The sequence below is a fragment of the Halichoeres trimaculatus genome, unplaced genomic scaffold (assembly GCF_033239565.1).
Source record: "Halichoeres trimaculatus isolate MK-OKI-2021-1 unplaced genomic scaffold, fHalTri1.1 fHalTri1_scaffold_19, whole genome shotgun sequence".
NCBI lineage: Eukaryota > Metazoa > Chordata > Actinopteri > Labriformes > Labridae > Halichoeres > Halichoeres trimaculatus.
The window spans coordinates 16229136-16255537 of NW_027437197.1; the positions used below are offsets into that span (position 1 = coordinate 16229136).

Below are 26402 nucleotides of genomic sequence, written 5' to 3' on the forward strand. Positions count from 1 at the left end.
ACCATTATTGACAATAAATAAACTGAAAAAAAAACTGAAATCTTATCAAGTCTTTTTGTCTTATTTTCAGTAGAAAATTCCTTTTTAGACTCAATATGAGCCAAATTCACATGACCAATCCAGAAAAATGACTTGTTTAAAGTTATTTAAGGACAAAAATGAGGTGTGAATTGCTTGTAACCAGTAAAGAAATCTGCCAATGGAACAAGAGAAAAGTTACTTGTATTAAGACATTGTTCTAGTCTCAAGAAAATTTTCAAGCAATTTTTTCTTGTTCCATTGGCAGATTTTTTTTACTGGTTACAACCGATTCAAACCTCATTTTTGTACTCTGATAACTTGAAACAAGACATTTTTCTGGATTGATAAGTTGAAAGTGGCTCATATCGAGTATGATAAGACAATTTTTACTTAAAAAAAGACAAAAACACTTCATAAAATTTCAGTTTTTTGCATTTACTGCCAGCTGTTTTAGCGCATTTTGACCCATCTTTCAAGACCCACAGAATATTAAGTTCTATTACTCTGTAAACACAGAAACTACCGAAATTAAGAGTAGACTCTCTTCTTTCATCAAAAAAAAGATTGTCTATACCTTTTTCTGTTCTTCAGTGGGCAACGTTCCGCACTGAAATGATGTCTATATACGTCAATGGCAGTGACAGAGTTAACAACTAATATATATCATAATAATGCAATACACCCTTTAACGGCAATAAACTTTTATTTCCCATGAGTATTTTTTACTAATGTAATCGGAATATCACTTTCAAATACAAAAAAACAATAAAATAAAATGGGCTCTCAGTCAAAAACTGCACTTGGATAAAAAAATGAGTTAAAATGCAGAATTTCTTTAGTGATGTAGCGAACGACACTCTCTGTGTCCACGTAAATTCCCACTCATCCAGGTCAGATTTATTCAAAATGCTCCAAACCGAGGCAACTGGACTGTTCAGAGTTTGTGAAGATGTTTCTCTTCACACCCATGAGGCTTCATCAGCTTCATCCAAAACTACAAAAACAAACATGCATGCACATGGTGATATACTGAGGCTACTGAGCTCATTTCATTTCCTGAAAGATTAATTGATTTATTAACTATTGTCACCTCGCTCTGTCTTCAGAGAAAAAAGTTTCACCCTAAAAGCAATCAGACTAAGTCTGAGTGATGGACCTGAGTAAGGTGCGTTGTTTAAACGACTCTGCTGGCATACAGCCACTAGATGACTCAATTGGCACATAAACAGCATTAAGCAATTACACCTACCTGAGGCCTGGAGTAAATCCATACAATCACATTATTCTGCTCTCGAGAAGAGGGGGAGGGTCTTAGCAGCTCTGACATCTATACTTTTTTCTCTATGCTTGCATCCATAGTGACAACAGAGTTTTATTTGCTTTGACACACTGCTTACCCCCCTTTGACAGCACTGACAGCATTTATGAGTCTGAAGAGCTGACAGGCTGGAGCTTTGTGTTTTGGATCCTCAAACAATCACCTCTGAACTTCACCGTTTAAAAGGGAACGTGCCTGATCTGAGTGCTGAGGAACACTTTGCAGAGATGCGACCCTGAACTCACCAGAGTGTTAAGAGTTTTATCAGTCAATCCATTACCTCATCAAAAGGCCCCACTGTGATCTTGTCCTTGACCTGCCTCTCCTGTGCTGATGCATGCTGCTGACTGTAGGCCTGTGAGTGCTGATGAGGGACTTAATGTCTGCATGAGTGAGTGGAAGTTGGAATACTCGCCATGCAGATATGGATTTCCCCTTTTTTCTGGTTTATGATGGTGGAAAAAAAACAAGCTTCCTTTATTTAACCACAAACAGTCACATGAAACTACAAAAAAAACATGTGGGTTAGAGATCTCTGCATGTTTTGTGTCTTTGAACTGTTTCTTCATGACAAAAAAAAAACCCTTATCTTTGCAGTAAAGTGTTTGCTCTCAGACACTTCAGGCTACTATTTCCTTTTAATTACTTTTTCTAGTCACCAAAGAATTCTCTGTAAAAGCAAAATATTCGCATTTCTAAGCATGCGGAATGAAAAAAAATGCTACATCATGGAGCCTTTTCTTATTGACTTATAAACACCACACACGTTTGCAAAACATCTCTGAATGCTTTGTGTGTGTATGAGGACACTCAATGGTGCACCTGCTTGTCATACACTGCAGCTGCTGTGAGCAACACAAAGCATTTAACCACACTGATATCTATAAAGATGGGCAGATGGTGGAGAAATGAACTGGGATTAATTTGATGAACAGGAATGGTGATATGGTTACCATTCATAGATGACCCGACACCAACAAAAGGTTAAATGCTCACAAATGAAGAAAGGAGTAAGGAGTGATGACGCGTACTGGGGCAGAAAAAGGTCAAATTAATGTAACATTTCTTTTTGATGGCACTGTGTCAAGGTTGGGCAACACACTTAGCATTTCTGCATATGCATAGAGTTGTAGTATTGATTTTTGTGGTATTTCCCTGAAGAGGAGTGTGAATCGATCACTGAGTAGGCGAGTGATACTCCCTGGATGTCCACGTGGGTTTTCACTTCTGTCCCCTTTTGTCATTTCTCTTTGCAACACGCCACAACTCTATCGCTGTGCTTTACAGTTGCAGGGTTGAATTCTTGTGCAGCGTCAGATTATGCTGACAGATAATTGCTTCCTCAGATTCCTAATTTGTCTCCCTCCTCGTGGGTTTATTGTTTCTCTGGAGCTGTAAGTCATGCTAAGCTGCTGCAGTGTGCTGTGTCACTTTGTGGAGGCACATGCAAACTGAGGGCATCAAACCGAGAGCTGGGTTAAAGGGGACATATCATGCTGATCCCTGATTTAATACTTACATATAATGTAATAAATTTGAAAACAAGACCTTTCACCCCCTGAATTTTCAAAAAAAAGGTATATTGTATTTTTTCCGATATCCTAGAACGAGATTTGATGCCTCTGAAAATAGGTCATTGCCATTTGGCCGCGAGATTTCGACCTTCATGACGACACGAGGATCCTTTCTTTTTATTGGAGTAATCTGATAAAGCAGCTCCTCCTCTGTGATGTCAGTTAGTCACACAACCGCCACCGAGGGATACATACCACAATAATGCTGCGGTAATAACATAGTGATGAACTGACGGTAGAGGCGATCTTTAGACGACACTTTCAGCATGATGGATAAAACAGACAGAGAAAAGTGAAGGAGCAGGATGGAGTCCTGTTATAGAAATAGTTTATTGGTGAAGTCTGCCTATATTTCCGCGTATAAACTATACATGTTACAGTACCGGTTTGACTCACCACACTGAAGCGTCCTGAGATGATCTGTGTCGAGGTGGATTTTCTTCCTCCTGAGCTGCAGAACCGTCCGGGTCTGACTCGGGGTCCAATACAAAAGGACGTATCCTACACTCTGCCATTTTATTAGTGCTATCAATGCCTTACAGTGAAGTTTTGGCAAACAGCAAACTCGCCCAGTCTACTCCATTCAATGTGGCGATTTTGTAAATACTGCCATGCTGCAAAAACCGCGCCCTGGCTCTACCCCCTCCGTCCTTCTGATAGAACTGACCAATCAGAGCACAAAGGGCTGTAACGTTGCGAGGTTACTGGAGGTCATTCTCAAAACGGAGCGTTTCAACAAGATCTTCAAAATGGCCTAAACTGAGGATATTGAGAACGCTATTGTGGGGAAATGAAGGAACTAAATGACTTGTAATGAGGGCAGAAATGCTTTACAGGCATCCTAGTCTGGCATAGTGAAAAGGAGAAACAAGCATGATATGTCCCCTTTAATGCCGCTGCCCTGGCTCCATTGGGCTTGTGTTATATGTTCTGTTTGTTTCTGCAGAAAACCTATTTTTTTCCGCTTTCCACTTGCATTATTTGCTTATGACTCCTAAATTTTGGTAAAATGTAAGGTCCTGTGCCTGAGTCCTGCCTTAAAAGCTATCTCTGCACCTTGTTACGCAACCCTTGAAGTTTTTACATCCCCAAAGACAAACTGGTTTGTACGCAAAGCTTGTGCCACAGATCTATCTGCAGACTGAGCTCAACAGTCACCATCTTGTAGAAACTGTGTTGAGTCAGAGGAATTGTGCCCAGATGCAGAGAAAGAACATGCAGAAACTAATGAATGAATTGCTGTTCAGGACACAGGAAGTGAGCAGAAGCATGAGGAGGGAAACAATCATTGTTAAGTCACTAACAGCTGAAGACGCCTGTTCCTGTTTGGACAGAATAAGGGCTGTCTGGGGTGGAGGGTGTGTGTGTGGGTGTGTGTGTGTTTCACTCTTTCACTAAGCAAAGTAAAAAATGCAGAAATAAGAACTTATCCCACAGTCTCACTGCCGTGTCAGCACTTACATCCTTTCTCGCCAACATGCATCCCACCTCAGGCTTTTCTCATCCTCTCTCTTTTAATACTCTGCCTTTTATGCTCTCATCCTCCTTCCAGGCCACTTAGGATTTGTCTGGCAGACTGCCCTGCCTCACAAAGCACACCAACTTACTGTACACACACTCATAAACAGACACATAAATGAGAAAACACATCGTGAAGGCCACATTCGCTCCCTTTTCCTTCTAATACACCCTGTATCTGGCCTAGCAGCCTTCTTAATCTGCCTGCTCATTTACACCCTCCTCCTCCTCCTCTGCAAATCGCCGCTGCTATTTTTGGCCTATTGTGTTTGGAATGATGTGATGATGGAAGAAAACCATGGCTTCTCACACAGAGGAAGGGTAACACATGGCTCAGGGCAGACACAGAGGAAGTTACATTTGCAAAAAGGAAGTGCCCGGGGGCTTCTACTGGTTAGAAAATCTGCTGAATGCAGAAGCAAGTTCAAAACACATCCCCAATTCCAGAAAAGTTGGGAGATTTTGAGGATTTGCAAGTCATGTAACTCTATATTTCATTTGCATTATGAAAGCAGAGATAGAGGCATGTTGATCGATGCAAGACCAGTTTCTGGACTTCTGAAATGTTGAAATGATTCATGCCTGATAAAAGATTTTACTCTGTTGTATTTATCATTCAATGATGCAACAACCATTCTAGCACCTGGACTCTTCTACTACTGAGTCATTCTGTTGTAACCTGTAATGAATCTGTTTATATCAGCATTTAATGATGAACAGTAAATGGACTTGCACTTATAAAGCGTTTTCCGGTCTTTTTGCCTATTCAGAGCACATAGACACATCATTCAATTAGCAGAGGCTGCAATAGTAAGGGGGCACTCCTATCAGCTAATCTCAGTCATACTCATTCACACACATCTGAACAACAGCAGGAGCAATTTGGGGTTCAGTGTTGACTTCTGATCGAGAAACGGCGCCCCTACCACTGAGTCACAGCCTACTTAACATTTGCACAGTGACCCAACTTTTTAGGGGTAAGAGATGTTCAAACATATTTGTCTAATCATCTAAAATATCTTGTTGTAACAGGAAATCCAGAGTTTTTTTTATCCCAAAAGAATTTTCTCTGTCTTAAATCAACCTTGATGCACTATTTCTGCTCCATTTGCTTTCCAATACAGTGCTCACTAAACCAATGATGCCATTTAGCACCGTAGCCTTCAACAAGACACTTAAGACATTGTCACAACTAGGGATGGGTACCTTTCACATTTGAAACGATACGGTACCGATGCCCGGTACCTGGCAATCGGTACCAGTACTCAACGGTACTAATTTTCTGTACTTTTTTGTGTTTATGTGGTTAAAAATATTTGTTTATTTCAGGGTATATGCTGAAATCCTGAGGTTAAGTTCAATACCTTTTTAAGACTTTTTTAAAAACCTTTCAAAAAGTTTTAAGACCTTATCACTACTTTAAGCTGTTGTAAGCAACCGATCTTTGACAGAAGTTTGCATAAAGCTTGAAAGAATAAATGAAACTAAAGGCAGGTTAATTGACATTCCCATTCCCACAAAAAGTAACAGCAGTTATTCAAGGCCAACTTGGAGAAAAAAACTTGCTTTCTATCAGTGTAACATATGGCTACTAAACTACTGCACAAACTGAGTTCGTTGTCACATTAGCCTATGGATATGTTGGGCTTCTAGCGCTACGTATAGCCCACGCCTCACAAAATTACAACTTTGCTTGTTGTCACATCTCAAACAACGGCCCTACGTAACTGTACTGATAAATACCTTATCTCATCGCATTGTAGGCTATCCAGTAAAAAGGTGATTTGAACAAAGAAAATTTGTTCCAAAACAACTGAGATCAGGTGAAGCTTTCTCTAAAGAGTAAGAATCCAAGATCCCAGGTTCTCAAAAGTCTGAGACATTTTCTCAGGAGGCTTGAGAAACTCTTATGGTCTAGAGTGAAATATTTTGAGATGCTAAAGCTTTTTATAGATCCTCACGGTGGTCTGTGATGAGTGTGACGAGCAGAATGATCGTCCAATCACCAGGTGTGGTTATTTTTGAAGGTTCAGACCCTGAAAACATTTTCCAACCAGACAGACTATTTCCGTGGCGGATATATGGAGCTATTTGTCTGGTCAGGTTAGTTTGTAACAGTCGCAAGGTGGAAAATAATATTCATGGATACGTTTGGAGTCAAAGCTTTGAATACCAATAAAATTTAATACCTCATAACATTACAATTAAGACTTTTTAATACTTTTTAAGGGCCTTAATTTTCCCACAACTGATTTATCAACTTTTAATACTTTTTAAGACCCCGCAGACACCCTGTTATTTGTATTAAAAATTGTTTGATAATAAAATGTCACTTATTTTCAATTTAACATATTTATTTCTCATTATATAACCTTATTATGCTATGTTCATGTCCAGCATGGAAACTCGCCTACTCTTCCACTCCCTCACAGTCACAACAAAAAGGATGCATTTAGGTACCTAAACATGGTACCTTTTGATTTTACGTGAATCTGTACCTGATACTTTTGACAGAATTCAGTCGGTACCTTTAAAAGTACCTAATTCAGTACCCATCCCTAGTCACAACACTGAGTATCCAAGTATGAAAGGTAATGGTGCGCCAATAATCTATTGCTTCAGTGATATTCAGTAATCAGTCGAGTTTAACTAAGTCAGCTCTGAACCAGAAGAGCCAGTCCAATGCTGACATTTACTGTCAAAACAAACCTGGAGTCTTACCATCATGCATTGTTCTTCCCGCATGCAATGTTTGAATAATATTTGTATCTGGATACGCGTCTGTGCTTGTGATGACTCTGTGTCTCATCTTGACCGTGTTGTATAAATATCATTGTTCCACATGGCCCTCTTGGCCCAAAGACAAGAAGTCAAAGTTCAGGGTGCTCAGAGTCAGAGGAGAGCTCTGATCTGCCCTGATGTTTGTCACTTTTAGCAGTGATGGTTAATAATCTGGATGATAAAGTTAGTTCATCCTGAGCAGAAACATGTCAGCCAATCAGAAAGGAGCTGACATAAAAAGTAGCAGCTGATGCTGTATCCAAGCAACAGTAAACATCAAAGCCTGTAGATTTCTGTAAGCTAGCGTTTTCATGTTGAGTTAAAATCTCACCTCAAGCTCTCAGAGAGGAAGAGAACTGACTTCGTCTCCCTGACCCTTTTCTTATTCAGACTGCTAAGCCCACTGCTTTAGTCTTTCCTCACTGCAAAGCATTACTACAGCAGGTCGTTGCACCACCAGTCTCCTTTGATTTTCGTCTGCCTCCTTGTAGGATCACATGGGATCATGTGAGGTAGTTTGCTGGCGCACACAATCATCTTATCCAGGAAGGAGGACTGTATTTTAAAATTCAGCACATTTATCATTTCAAAAACTGATTCTAATAACATCATGTGGCGCCAGTAGCATGACAGGGTTACTAATGCATGTTTGTGTCATCACCTAATAGACAGTGTAGATTTTATACAGATGGATAGTTCTTTGATCTGCTTTCTACTGCTACTTCCTTATCAGTTTTAATGTGCAATATAAAAACAGCAACACTTAAACATCATTAATAAATCAATTTCAAGGACTCAGCATGGAGAAAGCTCTATTCTAAGAGCACGTGTTTACAGCACTAGTTCATTCAAAACATGAAAATGTATCTGATTTAATACGTCCAGCTTAGCAATGAAGCTTTTTGAGATCTAACCACAGAGATACTAGAGAGCAGTCTCTCACTAGGAGACCAGGCTGACTCTGACAGAGAGGTACACATTCTGGAGAGTCATTCAACATGGAGTGTTTGGACAGCTGACTGGCACCGTTCTCATTCACAGCAGTCGAGTGACCAGAAACAAGACAGGCTGTCGAAAACGAAGGGTTAGGCAAATTAAAAAAAATAAAAACATCGCCCAAGATAACCTCTCCCATCAACACAGCTTCAAAGTAAACTGTGTCCTTTAGATGGAAATAATCAAATCATGAAACATAGCCACGAGCCAAAACACAAACGTTCTCTGTGTTTGAAACAGGTTTGAAATTTTTCATTTTCAGAACGACTAAATTTGCCTGTAGCCAAGTACACTCTGTAAACACCCACGCTGGGCAGCATCAAGCGGAGGAGCCATCTATAACCACAGGGAGAAATGAAACAGGATACAAAGAGGCTCGTATGTTCGAAAAAACACTGAAAGAGAGGCTGTATTGAAACATCTCCTGTTCGGAGCAGAAAGGACACAGAGTTAAAAGAGGAGAGCACATGCAGTACGGGGAGGAGAACATTTCTAAAGCTTGTGAAAAATCAGAGCTTTATGTGTCCTGGCATTTTTATACACTATTCAATCTCAGCTCTCTCATACCTGCAGTTTACACCTAAGTGTTGAAGATACAGAAGGAAATGTTTCAGCAAAGAAAGAAGGCTGTTGGGGTCAGTGGGCTTCTTATCAGCTAATGCTTGACTTAATGGTAGAAGTATTGCATAAGGTCTTTACTGCTCCTTCCACTCTGGAAATTCAAAGTTGTACACGTCATTTTAGTTCTGTTTATTCTCTTTTTTGATGCCAAACAGAAAAAACGTAAGAAAATACAGGAAATACTTTTTCCATTACGTCATCTCTCCCATCAGCATTAGGCTTAGGATTGCAGTAAATAGACAGAATTTAATCCAATTCAGAAATGCATAAGCAAACCAGATGAATGTAGAGACAAACTCCCAATGCCACCAGTCAAATAATCGACTCCAAACACTCAGATTCTTTGCAGAAACTTATGGTGCTTGGAAAAAAAGCAATAAATCTGAAGCTCTTTTTGTGACATAATTCTTATGTTGAATATGATTCAAAGCATATGTCTCTTTAAAATAGAAAATTTGCTGCAGCATGTGAAGGTTTTGGATTGTTGTCATGATCCTGGAGTCCTTAAATACAGAAGATCAAGAAAGTACAATGCCAAACGCTTTGAAAAATCCTCATGTTAATAGTCAAGGAAATTGATTTGTTGCTGTTAAGACGTAAAGAAGTAAATCGGTTTATCTTGCCAACGCGGGTGTTGGAAGCGTCAGTGATCAGCACCACCTGAGAACTTTCACAGTCTAATTTTACCTTTCACATACAGTGCCAATTTAATGCAAAGCAGCCTGGGTGTCACTTCCACCACAGCAGGTTAGAGAAAGGATTTGTTTCTGAGCTGCTTCACATTAGCTGACTGATCCATTTAAACGTGCCCCGATCAGCTCTGATGCCAATCCTTCAGATCGGCTCAGGAACACCCTGTAAGTCTTCTTCATTTGCTTGTGTTTGGTTTATTTGCAAAGGAGTCTTTTTAATGCTGTGACAAACTTGCTCTGCTGCCAAATGAGCCAGCACATTTGATTTTAAGGCAGCTTTAGAGTTTCTCTGCTCACAGGAGTTTCTGGCTGTGAACATTTTTACAAGTTGCATTGGGAAACTGTATAAATAATAAAGATGGAAAAGGTTGAATCCTGCATTTGAGTCAGTCTAGGGCCCTTGGTATGAGAAACGCTGGCTCACTGCCGAACAAAAGCTTGATTAATATTTGCAAAAATACCCCAAGAGTCCTGATACTTTTCACAACTGAAGGTCATAAAGACATTTCATCTCCCGCATATGCAAAGACCCAACCTTTTAAGTCCTGATTCTAATACTGATTCTTGGGCTCTGATACTCTGATACCGATCAAACAATGAATGAGAATTATGTTTCAGTAACTCTAGTAAGGCTTTTCTAACTTTATATACCAATTTGAAATGTACTTAATCTGACTGTATTATTATTTTATGGGATTATAAATGTGTGGTGAGTAAATCTCCAATACTAACAGGAATTATAGTTGAACTGTAAATCTCAGGGAAGGATAAAAGTGAGGAATTAAACTTGCACAAAGTACAAGTCGCCGTCAGATTATTTGCAAACACAAGCATCTCCGAACTGCTGCTCCACTGTGCAAAGAAGCACAGACCTACATGCACATAGTTGTAAACACAGTAGCGCAGAGAAATTAGCTAAATAGATTAAATCATCGTCATGGATATCAAACTAATATCAGTATATTAAACATACGCAGTTACTGTTGACTGTGAAGGGGTAGAAAATGACTTATGTTATCATTTCTATGTCCTGTAATTATCTCTCCTCTAACTAAAAGCTCACTGGACATTATTATCAGGTGCCACAGCCTCAAAACAGAGGGCATCACAACTTGACCTTTGGTTATCACACAGACAATTTCATTAAAGTGAAAGAGCGTCTGTAGGGGCTCACTTGACTACATTTACAGAAAAGTATTTCATCAAGCTGATTGGCTCGACAGTCATCACAACATGAAGCCTTGGCTTGGAATTTATCTAAAGGCTGCAATTATTTACACTCTGCTGATAATAGTCACAAAGACCCATAACTCCCCCCACATGGATTGAGTTAACCCCGGCAACTATGCAAGCATTCGGCCTCTGCGTGCTTCTCAAACATAGCCACACTTGTGTAGCATGCTCAAGCCCAGATGTTGGACAGGACATGTAAAAATGTTTAATGATTAGTTTTTATGCAGGAAGGGGAAAGGGGAAGTTGTGTTAGATGTGCTGTGTGGTGTTTTGAAAGTAATGGGGATGTAAAAAGGTACCTGTAACTCTTTGAACAGAGCAGTTAGGGGATGTACAACAAGCTGAGAGAGGGGACAGAATCTTACTGCTGATCTACAATGCTAAAGCAAAGATGTGAGATGAATATTTTAGAGAGAGAGAAACCTTTGTACTGACTACAAGCACAGCTGTGGATCTGTCAAGGCTGCAGGGTGAGTGCAAAATACAATCACAGCTGTATTGAGATTCAACACAGTGGTGCTATACAGCAGGTCTCAACTGAAGTAAGGAACTCAAGAACATCATTTGCATTGATAGGATCATCTGTGTGGGAACAACCTGGCTAAAACCCAGACATTTTACTGCTCTCTTGCCACTGTCTCTATGTTCAGCTTATATGTTACTGCAGGATAACCATAGTGTGTGAACACTTATTGATGTGTTACAGCTTTTGACGCTAACACTGACCTGAAAAGTATGTTTTAGTGACATGTTGCATTGGATCTATACAGCTTAATATGTTGGAGTTTTGTGCTGTATCAATTCAATGTTGGTTGACAACACATCTAAAAGCATACAGAAAGATAATTATTATGCAAATTAAGATCCCTTACGCAATATGTGTCTTAACCTGGTGCCGTTTGGGACCAGTCTGCTGGTTGTGAACAGGATGGGGGAAAGTAGCACAGCAACACCTGCTGCCCCACCACACGCAGCTGGACCTCCGGTCCTGGTAACCAGGCCTCATAGCCGTTTCTTCCTTTTAAGCAATAACACTTTACATGTCTGCTGTGACTAGGAAAACAGAAATGTTGAACCCACCTTTGCCATTCTGCCACGCTGTGTACCAGGACAGGCTGAGGAAAGACGTGAAGAAAATAATCGCAGTGGCCACAGTACCATTTCTGAGCCTCATCTCATTTCAGCGATGCCTCTCCTCGGCTGTGGACCCCGGAGCTGCCTTTGCCTCCCTCCCTCCTTCTCTCGCTTCCTTCAGGGTGTCGATACGGGCGTAGGCGCCGACATGTGTAGGCGTTTAACAGTTAATACGCTCCGGTAAACAGGTCTGGTGACACGGACTTCTGCAGTGTAGGGCGAGTGCTCGGACGGACCCTCAATCTTCCCTTTCTTGCCGTTGTTCGGAGCCCTGGCTCTTCATGTACCGTCCTACGGAGCTCGGTCACGAGTCGTCAACGTTCGGTGGCAACACGGCTTACATGGTGGGTTAAAGAAGAAGCCAGCTACCGATACCACACATTGCAATCATTCGCAGCCAGTCTTTAGCTACAAGTTACAAGTAGACGGCATTTTCAGTGTGTGACGGTTCGGTCCTCTGGGATAGGCTACTCGGTGTGTGACGGTGTCCGAAAGGCAACGCCCCACATCCCACTGAAGCTACTTCAAATTAATAAGTCCATTTAAAAAACAACTGAAAGATAGCTAAAATAAAACCTGATCATCAAATCAAAAATGCAGTTTAAGTAAGATATATTTTAGAGTTGTGCTCTTTAAGAAGGTGATATTCTGACGCTGAAACGAAAGTAATGTAGTCTTGAAGGTTCAGTTGGCAAGTCAGACCGAAACTGGTGTTACATGGCGCAGCCGCTAAGGTGAGTAGACAGTGTGAACTGACTCAAAAAAAACTATATGTAGGCTGTGCATAGGCTACTTGTACAATGCTAAAGCCCAGAAACTCAAGAACTCTAACAGATGTGTTTATAATGACTGATAAGAAAATGTGCTTCATGAACATCGAGGGTTAAAAAAACACAGTGTACAGATGATTAGCTCACAGTTATGAAATGGTGTAGAAAGGCCAACATACAATACATTAAAAGGAACACTTGGTACTAAAAATTTTTGCAGGTCAAAACAGTTTTAAATCCATCCTGGTCCTGCTGATCCTGCTGATCCTGCAATGTAAAACTCCTGACATATTTACCCCCATATCGCCCCCTTGTGGTGAACATTTTCCTTGAGAAGAAGCAGATTTTGCTGATGTCTACACCACTCATAATATTGCGATAAAAATGATCTCTTGTCATTTGGTGTCAAACGACAATTGAGAGATGAGGTGTGATTTCCTAAGTCTTTAATGATGTCACAGGTATTTTTATTTAACTGAAAACAAATAGAACATTTATGTGTTACCTACTAAGTTAATGTTATACCAGTAAGAGCTGCTGGCCCCTGGCCATTTTCTTGAAACCAATATTGTGTGTGATGTCATACTCAGTATATTTGCTGGCCAAGGACCACATTTTATTATCTAACATAACCATTTTTAATGTCTAATCCAACCATAACCACAACAGCTGCAAAAACACTAGGGTCCCAGAGATTTGCAGCCCTTTGGCTGCAGCCTCCAGTCCTACAAACTCTTAATACTGTTTAAGTTGTAGTGACTTTTTATCTGCAAGTAGTTTGCATGCCATCTAGTGGTATAGCCTTTTAACTGCATTAAGGTAGTTATTTGTATAGGATTGGAACACACCACATTCATTTCAGAATAAGGTTTCACATGTTGTATGGAGGCTATTATAAAAAACAACCACAAAAATATTGTTTTCTCTAAAAACACACAGCAGCCAAGTTGTGCTCACATTCATTTATTTCCTGACAGCACATATTTTTAAAATCAACTCAAAAATAGTAATCAGTTGTTATATAAGGATATATTACACAGGACACAAACCATCATATGGCAGGCGTGATTATCACATCATGTCCTTTTTACATTGAATACATTCAAACGTCAAACTGAAGAATCGGATGAACTGATGTCATGTGGCAAGCCAACTTAAGAATCCATGACATTTAAAAAGCCAAAATAAGTCAATAATTTGGTTCTATCATTTAAAACAATAGTGGTATTGAAAATATTCTCTGCACATTTGCTGCGATTCGATTTTTTACCCCTTACCTAGATTGACATTTCAGGTGCATACAGCTTACTTAAAGAAAGCCTGGGTATGTTAAGCTTGCTTCAGGGCAGACGCCCCCATAATCAGTTTGAAGAGGCAAACATGAAGCAGGGGAAGAGATGTGTTCAGAAAGGTGTAGCTTTAAAGTAGTCCTCCAGTGGAATCAGTGATACTCCTCCGATCCAGTCCTGCAGCCAGACCTGGATCAACTCCAGCTTCATGAAGAACCACTTGTGTCCCACTGGCCATTTTGCCATCGCAGGATGTCTGTAAAAAAACAGAGGAGAACTTGCAAATTTGTCCAAATAGTGGCGTTAGCTAAATTTCAGGGCTGAAGAAATTCATTGAGTATTTCCACACAAGTCCACAAGTCAAGTTACCTTGAGAACATTGCCTCCTTGGCAAACGCAAGCTCCTCAGGGGCCACCTCCACCATTTTGCCTGTTAGTGTGAGTCGAGCACATCTTGGATCCTCTGGATCATACATCATTTGCCTTAAAACAGAGAAGATCATGTTTCTATGAGAACAAACATAAAACAAACAGATCTCTGCAAAAATTTAAACTCAGTTTTCTTTGAATCTTTTCAGAATAAAATAGGCAACATTCACCTGACAAGTCCAGAAAAATTTTCTTGATGCAAGATATTGCCAAAAATAAGGTCTGGTTTGCTCATAATGAGTATAAACAGTCTGCATGTGGAAAAACTTGTTAACCAGGTTGGAGTTTTTGCGATGTTGTGGTAGCCTTTGCAATCTGATCAGTAACTTTCTGTAACTTGCATTCAGGTGTGCCAAATGATTTATAAGGAAACTATCCTAAGAAAGTGCTGCAAAGTGGTGTGAATAAGCTGTGGATCATGTTCTTTTACTTTGTAGAGATGAATAGATCTTTGTTTCAGTGTTAACACCTTCATTAAATAACAGGGGCTCACCTGCAAAGTTCTCCTTCAGCTTCTGAAAACGTCAGGGAGGCATAAGGGTTGCTTTTCAGGTCTGTCACTGTGTTGTCCATTGGAGTTACATAAAAGTACATAACACCAGTGCTGTTGTCCAGCGGTCCATCACTGACTGAGAAGATGTTTCCAAAAGGGAGACCTTTAATCTGTGCCAGGATATAAACCAAGATGTATATTTTTAAACATAAAGCTATGCAAATATAGTGTCAGAAGTTTCCTAAAATCTTGTTTAGTCCAATTCTAATCCTTATGTTAGTCTTATCCTATTTTCATGACGAAAGAGGAGTTTTCTGTTGTGTTTAATCCACTATAAACACAGACTGTGAAGAAAGAATTTCTAAAACATTTTAAAATAAAAGAAAATAAGGGAATTTACAGGTTGCCATGCTTTTAAGAAAACTGCAGGTGGATTAAAATTGTGATTACACATGGTAACCGATGGTTAAAACCACTGCACCCGACCCCCCAAAGTTCCTCTTCCCTGTTAATGTTAAGTGCTGTGCATAAGTTATAATCATAAAGTCTTCCCATATTATGCATTTTTGTAACCCTTTAAATTAAGTAAATGGTTTGGCCCTTTGAGTGATAAACTTTTACTTAACAAACCTGCAAACTTATGGTAGCTGCAAAAGTTGCATGCATGCCAGTGGTTGCATAAGATCCAAGAAGATTTACCAGAGATGCACTCAAATCTGTAAGTAATTTATTAATTCAATTCATTATTCACTTCTACTAACAGTTGTTGAGTTAACTTTGGTGCATTAACCCAAATATGAACAATGCCTTATTTTCAGTTTAACACAGCCACTCGTGACAACAGTGAAAGAAAGGGGGTTTAATACTTGTACAAAGCTCATACATACATGACTTTTTCTCTGAACTCATTACTGGACCTCTCCTTTGAGTGTGTTACCTTGTCTTGAGTTGAAATGGTGGCCAGATGTCCCCAGTCACTGGTGTGGGCTATGTATCTGGCAGTCCTGGCTGTCTCCTCATGAGGTGGAGGGCCTCCGTTGCTGGACTTCTTTCCCTTCTCCAGCCGATAAGAGAACAGTCTGGAGGAAAGCTGAGCCACATTCTCTTCTTTCTGCTTCACCAGCTCCGCGGGGCTCTCCACGCCGTCTCCGAGAGCGTCCTGAGACGGGTACGCCCGCTTCCACAGCCCGGCTCCGTCGACCAGCAGAGCCGAGGCGACTTCCTCCGACAGGTCGGCGTCCTCCACCACATCGTTGGAGGAGACGACCCAGGACACGGAGCTCCTCAGGGTGTAGCTCAGGCACGCACTGAGCACACTGGCAGTTACTGCCAGGAAAAGAAAAGGGGGCTTCATGGCACTGAGTCCAGGTAATGGCCGTCCAGCGTCTCCAGTCTGTTGTTTACAACCTCACGTGTTTGAAGCTCACATCACACACGTGCTGCAACACGGCGCTCATCCGGGAATCAGATCAGAGGTTGGCAATAATAACACTTCTTTAGTAACTCATTACAACAGTGGACTAAACTTTGTGATGTATTATCCTTGTATAACGCCTGTTTGAGCCTTTCATAACTGTCATTCAGGTTTTTCATGTTTTCATAACGCCTCTTAACTTTGAGTGAGGAGCAGCGACCCCTATTGACTTAGCAGAGGAACTGAACTCATACTGCAATTTTACTTCATAACTGGATGTTTACATTAGTGGCAAAGAAACACTTAATGATTTGCCACATATGTATGATTTTCTTAACTAAACGCAAAGATGTGTTATTTTTCCTGTCACTAAAATGGTTTACCAAACTTCAAAGTGCCCCTGTCTGTAATACTTTTTCATGTTGGACTTTAGAACTCCACAAATCATCAACCACACAGAGGAGATCATGGTTGCAAAGGTTGTGTACAGTAGGCCTGTGTGTTTCACTGACCTTGAAAACTTCGGGGTGAGTAAATATATGGCACATGTAGATTGATTTGAATGCAAGAGCTGCAATAAAAGTTTAATTTATTACAGACTTTAGTAGAAGGTGTGTAAACAAAGACTTGAAGGTGAACCAAAGACTATAAGAATTAACAGAAACATGCAGAGTTTTTACTTTTATCTTTTACATTATGAATCTATATGTGGTGTGTGGTTACGGCTTGTAGGTCAAAGGGTCTTTATCTTCCCACAACTATTATTTAGAAACTATTTTTCTGTATGTTAAATGTTTCATCTCAATATTCTATATGGTGACTGTTTAATCTTAATATTTCTCAGATATTTTGCTACATTTCAGATCTGTGGTCTGAACATCCATGATGAGAATCTCCCGGCTCAACCACATCCCAAAATAAGCTCCATTTAATTGAGATCTGGTGACTGGAGGCCACTGGAGAACAGTGAAGTCACTGTCATGTTCATGACGCTGGTTTGAAATGATTTTGGACTTTGTTTTGTGTCCATTGCACAAGATTCTAACCCTACAGTCTGAATGTTGCACCAGAAATCAAGACTCATCAAAGCAGGAGACATTTTTCCAATTGCCAGTGTATTTCTCTGAGTGTTGTTTAGGAAAAAAAATACATTTGAATCATTATTTCCCCATATTATTAAGTTTAATAGTGGAAGCATTTGGAGTTTAAGTGTGATTGTGCACACAAAGAATAAGATACTAACATTACAACTTTCTAAATATGCCCTGGTCTCAAGCTAAAAACTTCACAGCTGTAAAAATATACTTTGTACATTTGTTTGGGCACAAGTCAGGTAACAATTACGTATTAATTCTGATAAATTTGATTAAAGCCAGATTAACAATGATACCATTATATCCCTGACCATACTTACTAAACTAAATCCTCATTAGTCTTGTTATAATTTTTATTGTCTCATCAAAATGTGTTTAAAAGTTATTCTCAGACAGAAAGAATCCATAAATTTGATTTTTTTTTCGCAGTGACTTTATATTTTAACTTGGTTATTCTTTGGAGCTGTCTAGAGGAACTTGACAAACAACACATAGCTTAGAAATTTTATTAAACATCACTATCCACAGCAATGACATGCTGAATCACATAAAACTTCAGGAGTTCAGGAGAACTGTTTCCAGTATCAGTGTTAAAGAGTGATTTTAATTATCTTTTCAATACATACTTTCTTTCTCCTTGTCTCTAAATATAGCATTAACACTTTAGAATTAAATAAAATTCAGTCTGCAAACTCAGGATCCTAACAAAGTGGAATCATCACCTTCCTGTTGACTCACCTAAAACTTTAAGATTTTGTGTCTGCTGATAGTCTGCCCCCCCTTCCCTCAGTCCATGGACTTGTCACTCCAGGCCATTGACTTCCTTTTGGCCAGCTCCATCCAGGACGGCTGCCCGCTGTCAGACATGGACTGTAGAGGTGATGGCACTGTAGGTGACAGTGACCGCGCTGGAGAAGACACCACATTCTTCCTGGACCATTTGTCTTCCCGGGGACGGTCTGGGATTGTGGTGGGACTTGATTCTGAAATTAAAAAAAAAAAAGGTGGGTTGCTGCACAGGTGCAGTCTGAGAATGAATCATTGTACTGATAAATAACACACCTGCAGGTTTGGCCCATTGTCTCCCCTCTGGTTTGGTGTCTTTGATGAGTGTTGGGGGTTTGGGGGAAGCGGGAGTTTCAGCAGATGTTTGTGCCTCTGTTTTCTTCAATTCAACCTGAAGAAAACTGTGAGTTAGATCATCTTCTCAAGAATAAAAGAGAAACAAGAGTTTGAAAATATCATGGTGAACACATTCAGTGTGCATCAAATAAAAAAAAAATGAAGCATCACAAACCGGTTTGGTTGCAGCTGGAGTTATCCTCTCTGCCCGTTTCTCCAGAAAAGCAGCCCTCTGGCTCACTGACAGAGGTGCAGACTCTTTTTCCTGCTCAGCTGTTTCTTTTTCTTCTGGTGCAGACTCTGGAGCTGGAGGAGCTGGCGAGGTGGGAGAAGCTGGAGTTGGAGTGGTGGATTTCAGTTGGTTGACCTGCTGAGGAGCTCGACTGCTCCAGGGAGGCTGCTGCTGCTGCTGCTGCTGCTGCTGCTGAGCTGAAGAAAGGTAAGATTGTGCCAGAGACTGTGTGGCTCCACCCTGTGCAGACGGAGATGTTGTTGTTGTGGTTTTTGCAGCAGAGAGTAATGGTGACTGGGCTGCCGATGGGTTCGTCTTCACAGCTGATGCAGAAGGAGCTGCGTTCAGCTGTGGCTGGCTGCTTTGTTTGGATGTTGGTGGCTCTTTCGGAGTGTTTGCTTTCACTGGAGGTGCTGATGATGTCTTCTGCTGCACTGCAACAAGTGATGGTTTCACAGCCTGTGTCTGACTCTTACTTTGAGCTGTTTCTGCTCTGGCTGCATCAGCTGGAGGCTGTTTCGTAGCTTCTAATGGCATGGTACTTTGCTGTACTTTCACAGTCTGTGTCTGTGTTTGGACTGCAGGACTTGCTGGTGGTGCTTGTCCTTGTGGTCTGGGTGGTGCACCTGAGAAATCTCTGGGGAATCTATTAAAGAGCTGCTGGATGCTTTTGGTCTTCTCCATTGCCAAGCTCATCCAGGAAACCTCGGCGGAGGCAGACTGAGGGGTTGGTGCAGGTTCCTGAGGAGCTGCAGGGATGATTTCACCTTCTTTGAGGCAGAAAATTGAGTTTTCAACCTTGGGAGTTGGTTGGACTTCAGTGCGAGGAGGATCGGCTAATGGAGGAGTCTTTTTAACCGGGGGGAGGCAAGGTAGGGTTGCATCTAAGGAATGACACAAATCAGTGTTAGCATTTGCTCCGGTTGTGTTTTTAAAAGTAGAATTGTATCGTTATGTGAATTTAAATAATGTTTATCCTCATGGGGAGCTAAAGCAGTAAATTTTAACATGACATATGACACATGACACAGACTCTCAGGGACTCACCTGCCTGTCGTGTGTCTCCACAGATGATGGTATCCGCTGTGATCTTTTTAGACTTGCTGCTGATGTTGTTCCCTACTTCCTCTACTTTTTGTTTCTCACTCTGCTCTTCACTTCCTGACGCATTTTGATTGGACGACCCTTCAGATCTGTATCTCATTGACTGAGATGTAGAGCGCAGCTTGACCCCAAATGCCACCTTTCCTTCATCCTCCTGCTTCTCTGCTTCCTCTTTCACTTCCTCCGTCTTCACAGCATCTGCGTCCGTGGTCACACCTGTAGATGGTGTCACAGATTCCACCTTTTTCAGACTCTCCCTCTTGTCGAGTAGAAAATCTGAGCTCTTCTGCAGAGCTGTCCCCTGTCTGAGTCGCGCTGCGGCAGATCCTGCTCCTCTCAGCTGTAACTCTCTGAGTTCTTCCTTCTCCTTCATGCTCACGATGGGTTTCTTTTCATATCTGTGTCTGCCTTCAGTCTTTTCAAGAACTCCTGCAAAGCTGCCTGATCTGGGTCTTTCTCCGTCTCTGTTCTTGCCCGTGGTGACCGAGAAATGGAAGGATCCAGATCCCTGGGAGGATCTTTTTATGACTTTTGAGGCTTCTGTGTCATCCTGCTCTTTCAGTGCGGTGGACCTGATTGTGTCTTCAGAGCTAGTGGTGGGGGGGAGCTGCTCAGCTTTGTTTGGAGTGTGTCTCTTATCATGAAACATTACATCTAACTCAAAAGCAGGATCTCGTCTGTCCTTCATCTCTGATGGTAAAAAACAGGAGTGAGGCCGCTCATTTGATGCTGCATCTCCTGTCCTATGAGTCTTAACTCTGAGAACCTTTGAGGGTAGAGCGGGCGCTGTCTCAGGAGGAGGTTGGTCTGGTTGTGAAGAAGTTACGCTAATGGGTTTCATTTCTACCTCTGATGTAATCGGCACCACTTCTGGAGGTTTTGAGGGTAGAGGTTGCGGTGTAACAGGACTGATAGTTGCTCCTTGTTCTGTCTCCACCGTCTCTTCCTCTTGAGATTCAGGCTGCAGTTCTTTTTCACTGTCAGAGTCTGGATGGTCAATGTTGTTCAACGGGAAGTCAGACTGAAAAACACAGATATGAAAGGTACATGAGGTTTATGAGCTTGTCTCGTCATTTAAAGCAAAGAAGAAATCTCCCACTCACGTCCGCATCACCCATCTTCCTCTTGGAGCCTGCACGCTGGTTTCTGGGCTTCACTGACATGCGGTGGCGTGCAGCAGAAGTGTCCAGACGAGGGGTTAACTGAGCTGGAGAGCTGAAGTCTGACGGAGACTCATCAGCAGAGGAATTAGGAGGAGGGGGAGCGTATTTGGTGGGTGATGGTTTGGGGATGGGTGAGACTGGAGAAGTCTGTAAAGACAGGAAGAACAAATGAGGCTAACTTTGACACCATAGCTGAATTATACTTCTAACATCAGAGCCACAAACACACATCTATCTTACTGTTACACTGTCCTTAACTCTGCCTTTGGTGACAAACACTGGATAGTCTGTCCTGTTGCTGTAAACATTCAAAGTGCATGTTAATCTGAGCCTGTGAAGCTCCCACAGATGTAATATTTCCTGGTTTATATTTGTTGTCATGTTTGCTTAAAACTGCAGACCCAGAGGTTTAGGGATTACAATGGCTTTAAAAAAGAAGAAACTATTTGTTTGTGACCCATTTTTTAAGATTAATGCCCTAAGCAGGAATAAATGAGCTTTGTTAGAGCTGAGTCCTGCAGACAGAAAATATTTGGAGACAGACTCACGCATTGTTTGTTTTAGCCTTAATCAATGGATTTGTTCAGAGACAGAAAAATATATGATACCTACAAGCTTTTCATTCACTCTTTACCTCAAACGGTAAACTTAGGATACAATTTAGGAAGCTCAACAGGTAGCGATTATTTCTTTCAGTCAAACTTTTTAACTTAGATGTTGTTGTACATTTGAAGAGCTTAGGCCAACTGAATAATCTGTTGCCGTTTTCAAACTAAGACTTCAGTTTTCAGTGGAAGGTGTTTGACTGATGGACATAATAATAGCTGAAAAAAATATAATCTACTCAAGTGTTTGTCTAATTTTTAGTAAAATTTGTTTTATTAGACTTAATATGAGCCACATTCACCTAAGAAATCCAAAAGATGTCTTCTTTCAAGACAGTAAAAGAGAAAAAGACAAAGCCTGGAGAGTAATAGTGAATCTTCAATGGGGTAAGAAAATTTTGCTCGTCAAGTTGCAACACAGACCTCATTTTTTTCCTTTAATATCTTAAGATAAGACATTCTTCTAACAGTTTTCACTAAAATGGCATAAACACTTGTTTGGTTTCAGTTTATGCAGTGTAATCATTTTTCGAGGGTAAAACCTGTGAACAGATTGGTACCAGAGAGGATTAGGGCCAGTGAAATGAATTATTTAGAAACAAGGACAAAGAAGTAGGACATATGTTTTGCTTTTACTTGACGTTAAAAGTCAAACATTGGAGGGGAAAAAACAGAATTCTGATTGAAAAAAATCTGAATTAGAAGAAAAGAAAAGCTCACCAACAACACCACAGAATGTTGAGTGTCCCCTAACTTAGTCAGCAGTTTGGGACTTTCCACCATGATTTAAAAAAGGAGCCAGCTGAATATAATATGATTTATCTAATTAGCAGAGTTTGAACACAACATCACATGAAGCGTTCATCATAAATTTGTTTTTGTTTTGTGCTGACCCACTTCTTCTACCAGGCTTTAGTCAACAAAGATCTGCCCCGAGGGATCCCACTGTGGATCCGCTGCTTCCTGTCTGAGAAGTGGTTTCACAGTTTAAAGGAGATCTCCAAGCACAGAGTTCTTACTGCTATGCTGTCCTCTGAGGTGAAGGACGGGACCTTTTTTTTTGCCTCCTCCTCATGTTTGAATCTTCAGTCTGGTCTTGCTCTCGGTGGCTGTTGTCCTCAAACTATAAGAATTTGCCCTGAAAAACTCCCTACCTGAACCTGAGCTGCCTGAATAAGCAAGTTATGGGCCATGTTTTGTGTCATGTTTTGGGTTTCTTTTACTTACTGAGATCTCAGCGAGGCTACTAGAGAGATGTTCATCATCTGAGCGGCTCTCTGGGTCTTCTGGTCGCCTGATTGGCAGAACCAGTGGAGGCGGACCCAAATGCATTTTCTGCTGTTGGAGCTTCTTCTATGAAACATCAGAATGGATACAGTAAGTTTTTGGAAAGGTGCAGTTCCCAATAAGTGCTTTAAATATAAGGCTCCACCTGCAGTGCTTTGATCCGGCCCTGAACATTCTCCTGGGATGAAACTCGGTCCGGTTCAGATTCTGTCAGGACCTGATCATCCAGAAAGATGCTGTCGTGGGACAAAGCCCGGGATGCCATCATTCCTGTGGGACATCTGTTGGCACATGTGCATAAAAGCAGAGGAGTGACTGAAAGAGAGAAAATCTGAACTGAAATTGAGATGCAAAGTTGTCTCCTCACTTACGACAAGTCTTCATCTGATCCCAGTCCCTTTCCTGACGTGATGTCACTCTCTGACTGGCTGAGTTTGGGGTTCTTCTTCGCGCTTCCTCTCTTACTCCTCCCGAAGAGGCGCGTTTTCAGAGACCTGAGCTTGGACTTTTTACGTCCTAACATAGATTGAGACAAAGACAGATCCAGGTCACACACATGCGCAGATCTAATGCTTTCTAAAGCCTTTATGTTCTCTTATTATCTACATCTCAGGCCTGTCACAGAGCGTTGTAGATTAGGATCTGTTATTGACAATAAACCAGCCTCACTCACGTGTTTCAATGTTATCCTCACTCCCTCTTTGTCATAACTCCTGGCAGCATTTCCTTTACAAACACTCGCTGTCTTTTCACTCTAACTCCATAATCTCACCTGTGATGTCTTCGATGCTCCCTTCTGCATCTCCAGAGAAGGACGCCATCAGTCTGATCCCTGAGAGGAGAACAGGACGGATGGAAAAACATGTACAGAAAGACAATGAATGAAGCAGCTGTCACTTGCTGGACGGCTTTTAACACTGTGTAAAAATGCACAGGTCTTGTGTCCTCCAGTAGACACAAACACACACACACACACACACACTGGAGTGAGCGCCTGAGGATGTGACAGTGGACTTGAGGTTCAAAGGTTTATTGGCATAACTAGGAACAGAACAAACCTTTGCTGTAGCTAGGTGGGGCACGTTGAGAAAACAGATGAAAATATCATCTGAGGCTTTTGCTAAACTGAACTTTAAGGAGTCTGCGCAGGGCAGCACAGCTCTGGTGAAGTATTACATTCTGAGAACAAAGCAAAACCTTTCCTCAGACAGCTTAACTTGAGCAACACTTGATTGACAAACATCAGAATGAGCCGCTTGTTTCTTTTGTATCACAGATTGTTTCCAGTTTCAGATACACTTTGAGATTTTTCACAAATCTTCGTGCTGTGGCCTGCTGTCAACACATGATCCTGTGAAACGTGCGCCTGATAAGACAAGATGTGTCAAGTCGTGGACACACATGCAAAGTCCACCCCAGCACCCCTCGTATCCTGCATGTAAGATGTAAGACGCTTCAGCTTATGCAACATGTGAGCCCTTAACACACACTTCACTTAAGTCACACATCAAACCATTCCTGTGCGTTTGTCATGCATAGTAAAGCCACAGCCCCAGGAGAAACAGAGGATAATCTGGTGGATTATTAACATTGCAGAGAGATCCTTGCAAGATTTCACAGCACCATAATCCACAACAACAGCTAAAGCACAAACTTCCCATCACATGTTGCAGAATTCCATCCACCTGATGTTAAAAAACAAAATCTAAAAGATGTTAAAACACACAGCAGGAGAAAGAGTGAACTCACACACACAGCTCTGATTCACCAGCCTCTCTCCGTGTCTTCCTCCTCCTCCTCCTCCTCCTCCTGTCTTTGTCCTCCTCTGTCCTGTCCTGGCTGTGTCACCGTCTTAATGCTCCAGCGTCAGCCGTGTGTCCTCCACATCTGCAGATGGAGCGAGAGGAGCGAGGTGAGGAGGAGAGAAAAAAAATACAAGAAAGAGGGAGGGAGAAAAGGACGCTCCACGTCAGGCTGAGCAAACGCTCGAAGAGAAAGGAGGACAGAGGAGAGTGAGGGAGAGAGTGAGATACTCTATTACATTAGTGGCACACTGTGGCCCTCTGCGCTAAGCTCCTTATAAAACGCTAACCTGATTTTAGGCCCAGAAATGAGAGTAGAGGGAGAAAAAATAAAGCTCCACTTGGAAAGAGGACAGGAATTACTCCAGCTCATACAACTGTTTATACATTACACCAGGTTACTTCCCCCCCAGGTCGACCACTGCACACAGAGGACTCTGGGTGAATGTGTGTCTGAAAAAAGTTAAAAATTAGATTAAGAGAGAGGGGGGAAAAAAGCAAAAACCAGGAACTAGCCAGGTCCTGTGAGATCCAGAGTTCAAAATCCACTGAAGCTAAAATAATCTCCCATAAGATTTTGCTGTTGCTGCAAAATTCAGGGTTTGTGCAATTGCAGAATCAGAGTCCAGGTTTTACCACTGGAAAAAACTGAAATCTTATGAAGTTTTTTTGTCTTATTTCAGTAGAAAATAGCTTTTCAGACTTAATATGAGCCCTCATTCACGAGTTTAGAAAAAAATCTTGTTTCAAGTCATTCAAAGACAAAAATGGAGTCTTAATTGCTTGTAACAAGTAAAAAAAATCTAACAAAGGAACAAGATAAAAGTTAGTTGTATTAAGACATTATATTAGTTTTAAGCAAATTTTTCTTGTTCCATTGGCAGATTTTATTTTACTTACAAGCAACTCAGAACTAATTTTTGTCTTTGAATAGCTTGAAACAAGGCATTTTTCTGGACTGACCAGTTGAATGCAGCTCATATCAAGTATAACAAGATCATTTTTTACTTAAAATAAGACAAAACACAGTGCGAGCAGAACAACATGAAAGGAAGGAAAAGGTCCACTTCTAATGCCATCAAATGTAAGAAAATGACATAATCTGCATGCAATAGAATATAACATTTATTGCATGAACAGAGCTGCATAATTCAGTGTGCATCAACAAAGTTGACCCATGACTCATTTTCATCCAAAAACTCCTCCACAAGTGCTTCTAGTCCTTACCAAATGCTGATTTAAGCCCATGTTAGAGACTTTTCGTGCATTTTTTCCTCTAAGTATCCCCTCTGAGCTCTGCAATTAAGTCTGAAAGTAATCTTAAAACACTAAGAATACATTCTGTCTGCTAGTAAAAGGAAAAAATACTTCTCACACACGTGGTTTTTGGTGAAAGTGATCCCAGCTTCCTGCACATCCACACATCCAGGATGGTCTCCACAGATGGAGCTCTAACTATCTAGGCCACTGGGCTACGATCAGCAAGAGGGAGGGCTACTGGAGGAGGAGGAGAGAAAACCTTCCTCTGTGTTCATATTTCTGTTTGGGTGTGTGGTGTTTCTGATGGGACTCCTCATTGCACAAATCCTCCTCTCTTCCAGCAGAACATGGACCCAGCTGCTGACAGCTGGATTACACGCCACCCATTGCACCCACCCATGTCATTAGAGCACCGTGACATAAGAGTCTGGGATGTGGTTTTTGTTTAAT

At 41.2% G+C, this 26402-nt stretch overlaps 3 protein-coding genes across 5 annotated transcripts in view; all 3 read right to left on the reverse strand.

Annotated features, from left to right (window-relative positions):
- Positions 1 to 12486, reverse strand: part of mgat4a (alpha-1,3-mannosyl-glycoprotein 4-beta-N-acetylglucosaminyltransferase A) — a 30636-nt gene extending 18150 nt beyond the window's left edge. Inside the window, exon 1 of the mRNA XM_074694956.1 lies at positions 11835 to 12486. Coding sequence (XP_074551057.1) covers positions 11835 to 11928 — 94 coding nt within the window. The 5' untranslated portion in view covers positions 11929 to 12486. The remainder of the gene's footprint in view (positions 1 to 11834) is intronic.
- A 1126-nt stretch (positions 12487 to 13612) lies between these two features.
- creg2 (cellular repressor of E1A-stimulated genes 2) lies at positions 13613 to 16437 on the reverse strand. The gene is made up of 4 exons (XM_074694160.1): positions 15807 to 16437; positions 14870 to 15039; positions 14317 to 14430; positions 13613 to 14203 (listed from the first exon to the last, which is right to left on the reverse strand). Exons 1-4 carry the CDS (start codon positions 16221 to 16223, stop codon positions 14062 to 14064), a joined length of 843 nt encoding a protein of 280 aa, XP_074550261.1. The 5' UTR covers positions 16224 to 16437; the 3' UTR covers positions 13613 to 14061.
- A 1513-nt stretch (positions 16438 to 17950) lies between these two features.
- cracdla (cracd like a) lies at positions 17951 to 26125 on the reverse strand. Of its 3 annotated transcripts, none has more exons than XM_074694955.1 (11): positions 26072 to 26125; positions 24640 to 24777; positions 23663 to 23722; positions 23262 to 23406; positions 23036 to 23171; positions 22831 to 22953; positions 20939 to 21145; positions 19779 to 20856; positions 18675 to 19615; positions 18440 to 18554; positions 17951 to 18360 (listed from the first exon to the last, which is right to left on the reverse strand). In XM_074694955.1, the coding sequence occupies exons 3-11, from the start codon at positions 23709 to 23711 to the stop codon at positions 18164 to 18166; spliced, it is 2991 nt and encodes a 996-aa protein (XP_074551056.1). In that variant the 5' UTR covers positions 23712 to 23722; positions 24640 to 24777; positions 26072 to 26125; the 3' UTR covers positions 17951 to 18163. The 3 variants fall into 3 exon arrangements, with proteins under 3 accessions (XP_074551056.1, XP_074551054.1, XP_074551055.1); XM_074694953.1 differs by having other exon boundaries at positions 22831 to 22956; XM_074694954.1 differs by lacking the exon at positions 26072 to 26125 and having other exon boundaries at positions 22831 to 22956; positions 24640 to 24816.
- Positions 26126 to 26402: the final 277 nt, after the last annotated feature.

Coding starts and splice junctions, on each gene's coding strand:
- creg2 (XM_074694160.1), bottom strand. CDS start 16,223: ATGAAGCCCCCTTTTCTTTTCCTGGCAGTAACTGCCAGTGTGCTCAGT. Junction 14,431..14,869: donor GCTGAAGGAGAACTTTGCAG/GTGAGCCCCTGT, acceptor CTCTGTTTTAAG/GCAAATGATGTATGATCCAG. Junction 14,204..14,316: donor AAGGAGGCAATGTTCTCAAG/GTAACTTGACTT, acceptor GTTTTTTTACAG/ACATCCTGCGATGGCAAAAT.
- cracdla (XM_074694953.1), bottom strand. CDS start 23,711: ATGGCGTCCTTCTCTGGAGATGCAGAAGGGAGCATCGAAGACATCACA. Junction 19,616..19,778: donor TGGAGACACACGACAGGCAG/GTGAGTCCCTGA, acceptor GTCATTCCTTAG/ATGCAACCCTACCTTGCCTC. Junction 18,555..18,674: donor CTCCAGCTGCAACCAAACCG/GTTTGTGATGCT, acceptor AGTTTTCTTCAG/GTTGAATTGAAGAAAACAGA.